An 11,712-nucleotide genomic window follows, 5' to 3' on the forward strand; every position below is an offset into this window, starting at 1 on the left:
AGAATCAAGCAAAACTCAATAAATGAGTCTGTAGAGAATCAAAAGCTATTTTTAGCGATATTATGCTTGTTTTGCATTGTTTTGTAGCATTTTTGAGAAAGTGAAGTATGGAGTTGAAGATGAAGGTCATAGACTCAAGAAAAGGGAAGAAAAATGAAGAAATGAAGAGTCGACGTACCGCCCGGCGACAAATTACACCGTTGGGCGGTCTAGTGCGAGGAGTGGCACCAGGCAGTGCAGCCAGGCGGATTTGCGATTAGAGGCAAACCGTCGGGTGGTACACCCCTACCGCCGGGCGGTAGCGCGGTTTGAGGGAAACCGCCGGGCAAAACAAGTGTGACGTCGGGCGGTTGTCTGCTAGGCTTGGGCCTGTTTTCTGTGACGTTCCTCAACTATAAATAGCCCTGTTGCGATTCCAATCTCATTCTTTTGACAGAAGGGAGCGGCCAGACCTAATTTCACTCTATGGAGAGGATCTCTTGGATGCTTAGGCTCCATTTCTTCTTATCTAGGGTTTGCTTTTCCATTCTTCATCCATTTTTCATCTAGTTTCACCATGACAATGGTGAACTAAACCCTATTGTTGTTGGGGGAAACAATGTAATATTTTGATACTCTCTTCTATTGAAACTCTGGTTTATTTATATGGTTTCCATATGCTTTGATTATTAATTGTTGGGTTCTCATCTGTGCTTAATGCTTTTATCGTTTAACTCATTCGATAACTGTTGTTTGTCTTTATTGATACGGGAACGTACAGTAATGTCATGAACTGGTGAGTAATTCCTTGATTAAGCAATACCACCTAAGGATAGGGGTAGGACGATCAATTGTTTTTCACTTTTGCTCTATAATGCATTATTAATTGCTAGGGGAGGCTAGGGATAGCAAGCCAGTAATTAGTAATAGGCTCTTTTTGCCGAGGGATCGGATTAAGGGTAGGCCAAGAAAGTTGCATAACAATTCGTTAATCAAGCAAATAAATCAAGGGGAGTAAATAAGAGAGAGCGGATAAGATGAAATTGTAAACCCCCAACAACTCCATTCATTCATCGTTTTCTTCTCGTGAATTGAATCAATCTCTTTTGCATGTTTATATTTTGTTCTCATACCCAATCAATTAATTTTTGTTTTCAAGTCTTACGATCTTAATTGACACGAACGATAAGGCCTTTTGAGTCTCTTGGGAAACAATACTTGGACTTACCATTTTATTATTACTTGAACGATTTGGTACGCTTGCCAATCCGTTAACAGGTTGCCTCCTAGGTAGCGCTTGTTTAACGTCACGAGCCTATATCCTTTAGTGAATACATAATCAACCTAGCATCCCTAAGTCAATGCTACCCAACAAAAATTGTTTAACAAAAATCCAAAAATTACAAAACCAAAATTAAGGAAATTAATGTTCAACAATCACTAGGGTGCCTCGCAGCAAGCGCTCTTTTAGCTTCACTAGGTTGACCTATTAAAGCTCACGTTCCATCCTTCATGTTGGTGTTCTCTTTGCCTTAATCACACCAACTCATCAATTGCTTCCGGTCCACTTTCTCGACTCTCTTAGAATATGGATCTTCAATCTCTATCACTCTATTCTCTTGAAAGCCTTTCACCACCCACATCTTCTTCTTGTATTTCACCGGTGTACCAAGCTTGAATAATGCATCCTTCAAGTCAAAGTGGACTATCCCTCCTTTTCCAACCTTCTCCTCTTCCTTTACCAGCATTAAAACACAATTATTACCTTTGTTAACCACTTTAGCAGACTCAGGCCTATCAACTGCTGCATCCTTCTTTGAAGCTTTATACTTAGCCCTTTTTTTTATTCGCATTTGCTTCTCTTTGGAGAGATTATAGATCACCTTTTCTTCTTGGTCTTTAAGCATAATCACCCCATCATAGACACTTATGACCACTTTGGTCGTCTTCATGAACGACCTTTCAAGAATCAACGGGATCCTATCATCCTCCTTCATCTTTATTATCACAAAATCAACCAGGAATTCAACGCTTTCAACACGAATCACCACATCCTCCACCACACCATAAGGTTTCTTTGATGATCCATCCACCACAACCAAGGAAATATTTGTTGGCTTCAATGTCAGACCACCAATCTTCTTCAACATAGATAGGGGCATCAAATTAATACTCGAATCAAGTAAAGCTCTCCCTATCTTCACACTCCCAATGGTGCAAGGAATTGTAAGGCCTCCTGGATCCTTCATTTTTGGAGGGTGTTTTCTCTTCAAAGGGCCATTGCAAAATTCCTCCATAGCTTTCTCTATCTCTTCTCCAATATATGGCTTTACATGCCTAGCATAAACAGGAGTTTGTTGCAATGCTTCAGTCAATGGCGTAGTGATCTCCATTTGGTTGAAGATTTCTCTAAAGTGCTCACACTTACTCTCTCTTTTCTCTCTTCTTATTTAAGGTTAGGAAGATCTCTCTCATCTTTTTCTATTTTCTCTTCTTTTTCTATTTTGAATTGGCACACCCCTTTCACTATGAGTTTTATTCTCATTAGCTGTCATGCTTTCAATCAACTCATAGGCTTCATCAGCAGTCTTTCTCTTGATATTACCTCCAGTTGAGGCATCCAACATAAGCCTTGACTGTGTACCAAGATCTCCAAGAAATGTGAGAACCACAATTGTCTCATCAAATCCATGCACAGGTGTCCTCTTCAGCAGACTTTTAAGTCTGTCCCATGCTTGGCCTAGGGTTTCCTCCATGCCCTTCCTGAAAGAAGAAATTTCCATCTTACCTTTGGTGATTTTAGACTGTGGAAAATATTTATTCAGAAACTTTGACACCACAATCTCCCAAGTTGTACAGCTTTCTTGGGGAAAATAATTTAGCCACAGTTTAGCACTGCCTCCCAATGAGAAAGGAAACAAGCTAAGTTTGATAACCTCATCCGTCACTCCGTCGATCTTCACCGTGTTGCAAATCTCATTAAACGTGGTGATATGATCATATGGACTTTCATGTGACAGTCCATCAAACTAATTACTCTGCACCAAATGAATCAACGTCGGCTTCATCTCCATGTTCAAAGCATTGACCGTCGGCCTTGTAATGCTAGTAAAATGTTGAGGGCCAACTACAGTAGTAGCATCTGCCACAGTGCGTCTCCTAGGAGCTTCCTCCTCAGCCATCTTTATGCTTTGCTGTGATGCTATTGGTGAGGGTTGCAAAAGTCTGTCAGGAGAAGGGAATAATTCTCTAGATGGTCTTCTAACTTTCTTCCCCCTTCTTTCACTTAATCCTTCAAGAAGAGGTTATTGATTTTTCTTGCTCCTAGTACGAATTGCCTCCTGCAAACACAAGAAAAAAAACCCTAAAAAGCACTTTTATATAAAAATAAAAACAAAAACGAAAAACAAAACAAAAATCAAGTCAAATTCAATCAATAATCACACTACTAGAATAATTAAACCATGAGTCATCGACAACGACACCAAAAACTTGTGAAGAGTCTAGCAAGTGTACTAGATCGTATCAAGTAATAATAAAACTATAAGTCCGAGTATCGTTTCCCTAGAGACTCTGCGGCCTAAACATTTGTGTGATATCTTGAAATCATAGAACTTGAGTAAACGAAATTTAGTGTTTCAAATGCAAAACAAAAAATAAACATGCATGTGATAATTTATCAATTGGCAATAAAACGATATGGATGAATGGTGTTGTTGGGGTTTACGATTTCATCCTAATCCACTCTCTAATATCTATTATTCTTACTCAATTCTACTTCTTTATCAAATGTTCATTCCACTTTCTAATTTACTCTAAACCCAATGTCTTGGTGAAAAGAGCCTACTCCTAATTACTAGTTTACTATGTCTAGTCTCCCTAGCAATTATTCATGCATTACCTTCAGAAGCTTTAGGCAATTGATCTGTTAGGAAAACAGGTAGGCTTCTTTACACCAAGAGGGGGGTGAATTGGTGTTCTTTCAAAAACAAAATCTTTTTACAATCTTGAAACAAAAGTATAATGCTTTTTGATCTTTTCTTGAAATGCAAGTAATGAAAATTTCAATGCAGCGGAAAAACGCAGTTGACTACTAAACAGATATAGTCAACTGAATTTAAAGAGTGCAGGGATAGAGAAAATCAAACACTGGTTTTTATACTGGTTCGGCCAACAATGCCTACTTCCAGTGTCCTTCCAACCCAGGAAGCAAATGCACTATAATGGTTGCGGTTTTTACAACAAGGAATTTATAGAAGCCTCACGCAAAAATATAAATCTCTTCTCTAACCCAAAACCAAAATATAGCTGCACAACAAAACCATAATTGCAGCAAGAATCCCCTCTTCTGCAATCTGAACCCACGTGAACAATCCTCAACGTGTAACTAGCACTCTTCACAGGATGCCAAGCCTATCACACCAGACTTCATAGGTTGCCAAGCCTTCACAGGATGCCAAGCCTTCAAAGATCAATCAAGAAGCACCTTCCTCGTGCAGATAATGATCAAGCAGTCAGCGCAATTGCCTTCTCCCTTTGAATCTCTCTCAAGAAAGATCATCACTGTCTTCTTGGAGAATTCTTGGAGATGTTAAAACAGAGAATTCAATCTGAAACAAGAAATGAAAATGTCAGTGTTCAAAAGTCTTTGAACAAATCGCGTTCATTTTATTTATAGTTTTTTGTTAGTCAGATTGTTTCTCAGTCGAATTGCCTACTAATCTACTCAACTGTATTAAAACAGTTATAACAGACAGTCAACACATAGGCTCCCAGTCAACAAAAAACAACACACATTTATTACAGTTGACTAAGTCATCAATGCTTAACTAACCTTTAAAAATATAGTCGTTGGAGCGCGTAAGCATAACAGAATTGCAAAATAGATCAAAGATACAGTCGAATGTACACATAATCAAGTCGACTAATACATGAAAAAGCACTTTGAAATTCTTTTCAATCCAAAACGTCACAAAGCACTGATGTTCAAAATCTGTACAAAGGTTTTAGGATTGTCAAATCCATTACAGGTGTATTCGACTGTACTAGAACTTTGTCACACTATTATAAGTTCATAAAGGTGCTTGCGATCTTTCACTTCCAGAAATGTGAAATAAAATGTTTTCAATCATCCAATTTATATTGCACATTTCCATACAAGAATGTTCCACGGGTATATCACACAATTAACATAAGAACATACAACACAATACATATAAACATGTTCAACAGATATAACAACAACTTCAGAACAAGAACATCTAAAACAACAACATGTGTACTGTTATTAAGCATTGGTTGTCATCATCAAAAACCAGATTGATATAGAGTTTGTGATGTCAATAATCTCAACATGATCCTCTTATTCTTATGTCTAGGTAATATTGCTATCAAGAGAAATTCTTCATGTCTAGTCCTAACTATAAGTGTCCATATAGAAAGAATCAAAGATGATGTGTTTGAATAATATCTTAACCAAAGCATGAATTATAACGGATTATTTAAGATAGTAAAAATAAGAATAAAATACCACTGGTGGGCCAAAATATGGAACGATCAAGGCCTTAGGCCAAGCTATAAATGTGCCTAAGGCCTGCCCCACGAATTGGATTCCATCTGTCGACACTGGCACTCGAGCCTAGGGGTCTCTAACATCATCAATCCTTACACGCACGTCAGTGGGCAATAAAGGAGCACAATGAATGGTCTGGCCTCCTGGAAGCTGTACTCCAATGGCCACTGCACGCGGAGAATCCTCATCAACCAAAAACTCATACTGAATATTGATATCTATACGATCTGCATTAGAGCATGAGTCTTTGGTGCTCGCAGGCGGTGCGGTAGGATCATCTGTAGGGGCGTCCTCCTGCTGTGATTGTTGCTGTTGTTGTCGTAGTCTGATCATCGCAAGTTCTTGTTCGAGCATTCTTAAGCGTTCTTCCATTTGCTCCCGTACTTGGACTTGCACCTATTCCCTAATGCTACTAACCAATTCTGGAGTCACGACTTGTGTGCTTCTTGGTTTAGGGCCAAAGTAATCCCTCAATCCAATAGCTCCTCCAATAGCACGCACACGACCTGGACGGTCTGGCTGACCTGTGGCTGCTACCAAGATGTCCTTCCTAACTTCTGGCACAAAATGTGCCTTCAGTCTCTTGCTCAACCAACTCATCTTGCATATCATAATAGACAAAGTTACATAATTTTTTATGAACTATGGTAATTAGTTAAAAGTTTCCACTTACAATTCTATGGGATATCTCCTGAGCAGACTGGGATGTAAACTGGCCATTGGACTTTGTCCGTGCAGCCTTCCACAATTCATGTCTAGCTGGTGGAGGTGCTAGATCAGGTGACTCAAGACCTAACTCATCAGCTCGACGTTTTCTTATCTTTTTCTCTAATAATGCATAACCACCACGAGAAAGTACGTGTAGTATATCATTAAGCCTCTGCCTGTCTTGGGCGGCTATCCTTTTCACCTATGAAAAAATGAAAATTATTAAGCATATATAATTCAGAAATTAACATCTTGTCTTGTGTGACTAAAGAAAAATATTATAAAACATACCTGCCATTCAGGAGTAAGTGTAGATTCTTTAAATTGCACCCACGCCTCATCAGATATTTTATACCTTGTGTAGGGAGTTTCGTTCTGTTTAGAGCCAAAGACGAATTTACGTGTCATTATCATCTTGAAGTCCCTTCATCGGGTTGCAATTTGGGATAAAATCTTCTTCCTTATCCTCTCATCATCAGGAATAACCCAATTTTCCTTTTTAAAAAGAAAATTAAAGTTAAAGCATGTTCAACGAAAATAAGTCAATGATGGTAGTAAAATAGCTTAAAAATACCAAAACATCCTGTCGTAGTAGATTTTTGTCAACCTCTAACACATCACCCCAACGGGTAGCGAGAATAGGGACATGAAATCTTGCCAGTGTGCCCAAGTAACTCTTAAACTCTGTTGCATGTTCCCCTATAGCCACAAATGTGTTAGGATCAAACTTCACCTGCTTTGGTTTATCATTAACCCGACGGGATGTGACACCAGGCATCTGAGTCCCAGATCTACCACCTCCTCCCGTCTGACCTGATCCAGAGCTCGTCATACCTGTTTACAAAGTTAGTAAATTATAGTTAGAACAAACAACGAAATGGTGATACTAGAGAAGATGACAAAGTTCACTGACAACGAACAAACATAAATATCGAACGTTGAAGGAAAAAATAAACAATTATACATATACCATACGTCCAGAATCGAAAAAAAATAACACAAACACAAGCACATACATCATACATATGAGATATTAAAGATAAAAAAAAATACTTGAAATGGTGTCATTGGAGAATATGATGAAGTTCGCTGACCACGTACGAAACACAGCCTAAAGATAAACAAAAAACACTCGGTAAACCTTAGAAATGGGAACCAAATGAATTTACAAAAACAGAAAAGATTAAACATAATCTTCTTTTTAAATGTCTCTAATATAAAAACTTTACTTGGATCTCTTCATCACTTATCCATCCAGATGGGTTTACGTTTCTTGTAACCCGGGCAACCTTCTCTTTTCTTCTTGATGATGATGATGAAGAAACCATGTCTGAATAGAATTCTCAGAACGCCTTTCTCAAATTCTCTGGTTTAAAAATACAAACAATACGTCAAATATTTCTGACATTCGACGTTTTCTTGTTCAGCCTCCCGTCCTTCTATTTCCTTTTTTGTTTTTCATTTAAACCGCCCATAACCTCCCGTTACCCCTGTCCTTTTGTTTCCTTTTTTCATTTAAACTGCCCATAACCTCTTGTTACCATTATATTTTAAGATAAGGTTTACATATATTTTTTTTTTAATTTTTATTTTATGAATTTGTGTAAATTTATCTTGTAATATTTACATATTATAAAATATAAGAAGGATTTGTCGTTGAAATTTAAAGAGAATAAAAATTTATTTCTTTAAAATATTATTTTAATTTCATATTAATAATAATAATAAACAACAATTTATGATAATTCAGTTTTAGTTATAATAATTAATATCATAATAAATATTATTATATGATTAAAATTTATGTGAAATGAATGTTTTTTTAAATCTGAACTAAGAGATAGGTATGATTATATTAAAATACTTTAATTGATTTTTAAAAAAATAATACTTTAAGTTTCAATAACGATTAAGTTGAGTGATAAACTAAAGGTGAAGATAGATTATTGTTTACAAAAATTGATAGTTAGTAGAAAAGATTGAGACAAGTTAACAACTGAGGTGCATCAAACCAAAAGCCAAAGATTGAGAAGGGATAATGTGTATCTAGAATTGTCAGGTTTTATCGATGTACAAGATTTGTCCTGAGTTAAAGGTCAAGACAGACCTATCTCGGCCAAAAATTAAGACAAAATGAGTTGGGTCGAAGCTAAAGGCAGGTTAAGTTTGATTAACAATCGACACTGGTTGACCCTATAAATGAATGTTAGGATGGGTGATTCAGACTAAACTAACATGAGTATAAGTTGAAGGTCGACCGAATGTTATTGGACTTTCTTTTAGGGTTTCTTAGGTGCCGTAAACATTTATACCTGTATGTAGGGCACCAAATATATGTGTAGCCACTTTGGAAGTTATAATATACATTTGCATTTTGGTTATTGGTTTAGAATGATTCTTATAAAGGTTAACATCTTTTTTGTGATTCTTCTGATACTTACCAACCTTCTAGATTATGGCGTCTCCATCTCTTTCTTATGAACCTCCAATCGAAGCAAATAGTCGAGACGGTCAGGCCAGGTTATGATTGTACAACCTACAATTTTATTAAGGATAATGATACTTAGACAACATTTTTTTGACAACATTTGAACATCATTTACGTGTCATTCTATGATTTGTCCACGGTGGTATTTATGATTATTACTATTGATTGTGAAGTAATTTTGGACCAATCACAAAATGACACATAGATGATGTTCAAATGTTGTCAAAAAAATGTTGTCTAAGTATCATTATCCTTTTATCCATTAAGGACCATGATATGTTAACAACTTTTTGACAATATACAATGTATCACTAGTTTATTATCTGTATATTTGGAAAGGACCAATTGAAACGAAGATAAAAAGTCCACAATGAAGATAAAATTTGAAATGAACTCTTAAAACAAAAATTTGGTCACATTCAAATAAATTACTTTGAAAAATTTAATAGTTATAATAAGTTATTAATATAAATAAAATACTATGATTAACATTATTAGAAAAACAAATTTGAACTCTCTCATGCATTATTTCTATGCTTTTTAATATTTTAACAAACGTGTGATCAATAAGCAGCCACGTTGTCACCATAAATCATCATTAAAAGCTCATTTATATTTCTTAATTTATAATGCTTTGAATCGATTATATTAACTTATTAAAATTTAAAGTGGAATTATATAAATACAGAGGGGCACATCAAACTTTTTAACTTCCATTGCATCCCTCCAAATCTCACCTCGATAATTGAAAAGTACACAATTTCGTGGGGTGGGTACTCAATTTTTCATTGTATGAATCAAACAAAATACATTAATTTTTCTATGATTGATGTATGAACGTCACACTCGGTAGGGCTTCGACGTCCATACGAGATGGTGTTGGTTAGTTACTGAGCACTATTACACGATGTACGTCATCGGTTCATCTATAAATATAGCCACTAAGCATTATTACACGACGTACGTCATCTATAATTACAATTGATGTCTTCCTCAACCAGAAGCCAAAGGTCGTCAATTATTTATTGTTTTTTTTTTTAATTTTACTGTTTAATCATCCAATTTAACGTCCCACGCCCTTGTCATTCGACATTATGGGTCAATTTGTTCTTACCTGAAACAAACGAGATTTATTATTAACTTTTTCACTGAATGATGTTTGAACGTCGAATCCGAAATTCTCTACGTTTGTCTATAAATATGACTTGAATATCAACTAATGACTTGCTTCCTGTTTCTGTATTGAACATATTAGGATTCATGTTCTTTATCTCTAAGCCCTTTCCCTTTCCTTCGATTTTGTAAGATGTTTGTTCTTTAAATTACAATATGCTCGGTTGAATGTCAAAGTGCCCCATTCATGTCTCAGTTCATATGAAGGTGGCCTTTGACATTCAACTGAACAAAATGCTTTTTATATTACAGAAATGATTAAGTTATCTTACTGAAAGTAAAGTGCTTAGGAAAAAGAAATATGGTTCACAATATGTTTAATACTGAAACAACTTTGAGAACTAAAATATTTAATAACTTGCTTCCCGTTTCCGTATTGAACATATTATCATTCATGTCTTTTATCTCTAAGCCCTTTCCCTTTCCTTCAATTTCGTAACATGTTTGTTCTTTAAATTGCAATATGACCGGTTGAATGTCAAAGTGCCTCATTCATGTCTCAGTTCATATGAAGGTGGCCTTTGACATTCAACTAAACAAAATGCTTTTTATAGTACATAAATGATTAAGTTATCTTACTGAAAGGAAAGTGCTTAGGAAAAAGAAATATGGTTCACAATATGTTTAATGATGAAACAACTTTAAGAATTAAAATAATGATATAAAAAAGTTTTTCAACTTCATCCTTTAACAATGTATGGTTCGTGTTTTAAATGGCTTGGAGTTGTTTTCTACCATTAGAATTCAGAGCTATCTGATTTCCTGTGGTGGAAACAACTTCAATTTATGCAGTTGACATCGAATATTGAGTACATTCGATGCAAGGGCCTGGAGATAATCATCATATTTTTAGATAACCGACGTCCTGTATCTTAGAGGATTTCAAAATGAAATCTAATTTACAAATCACAACATCAAAAATGATGTCTGAAGATGATGAAATACATTATAACCAAAAACAGGATGAAAAAAATTAAAACAATCAAAATAATGGAGAGTGTTTTTGAAATTCATAAATGTTAATATTTTCCTTTGGTTTTCCGCCATGCCTTCATGGATAACAAAGAAATGACTTCGTTTAGAGGAGCAATTGATGGAAAACCGAAGGAAAAAGTTAACATGAATTTGGTTGCGGAAGTTATGTAGGATAGGTTTTCAAAGGGTTTACTTAAAATTCATAAGTGTTAACATTTTCCTCTGTTTTTCCACCATGCCTTCATCGTTAACAAAGAAATGTCTTTGTTTAGTGAAGGAATGACGGCAAAACAAAGGAAAAAAAGTTAACATGAATTTGGTTAGGGAAGGTTTTCGAATGGTACAACTTGAGATGAAATCCAAATATGTTAACCTATTTCTTCGCTTACTCCATTTTATTTCATTTTTCTTTTAATCCAATATTAAACGATGGATGATATATTTGCAATAGAATGTCACAACATTTGGCAGCGTTGACGTGATGGGCATATGAGTGTTTGGGGCACCATTAATTGTGTGGTTTTAGCAGAGCACCAACATTGCGTCAAATTCTACGTGTCTTTGACGTTTTCTTCTTCATCAAGAAGTAAAAGGTCGCTCTAAATTTTTTTTTATTTTTACTATTTTTCTTTTCAACCCGAACTTTAACGTCAAAACTCCTAGTTCTTCGACGTATTTTTCGTGAGCAAGGAGGTCGTATCAGTAGCAAGAAGGTCATATCAGTATCCAAAGATATTTTTTACTTTTCCTCTGAATGATGTTTGAACGTCGAATTTGGAAAATATTTGACGTTCATACTAGATGTGGACTGTGAAAA

The 11,712-nt window shown here is 35.7% G+C and overlaps 1 protein-coding gene across 1 annotated transcript; it reads right to left on the bottom strand.

Annotated features, from left to right (window-relative positions):
- Positions 1–1,511: 1,511 nt before the first annotated feature.
- On the bottom strand, positions 1,512–2,372 carry LOC106763555. The gene has a single exon (XM_014647728.1). It carries the CDS (start codon positions 2,370–2,372, stop codon positions 1,512–1,514), a length of 861 nt encoding a protein of 286 aa, XP_014503214.1.
- Between the last annotated feature and the right edge of the window lie 9,340 nt (positions 2,373–11,712).

The sequence above is a fragment of the Vigna radiata genome, chromosome 6, assembly GCF_000741045.1.
Source record: "Vigna radiata var. radiata cultivar VC1973A chromosome 6, Vradiata_ver6, whole genome shotgun sequence".
Lineage (NCBI taxonomy): Eukaryota > Viridiplantae > Streptophyta > Magnoliopsida > Fabales > Fabaceae > Vigna > Vigna radiata.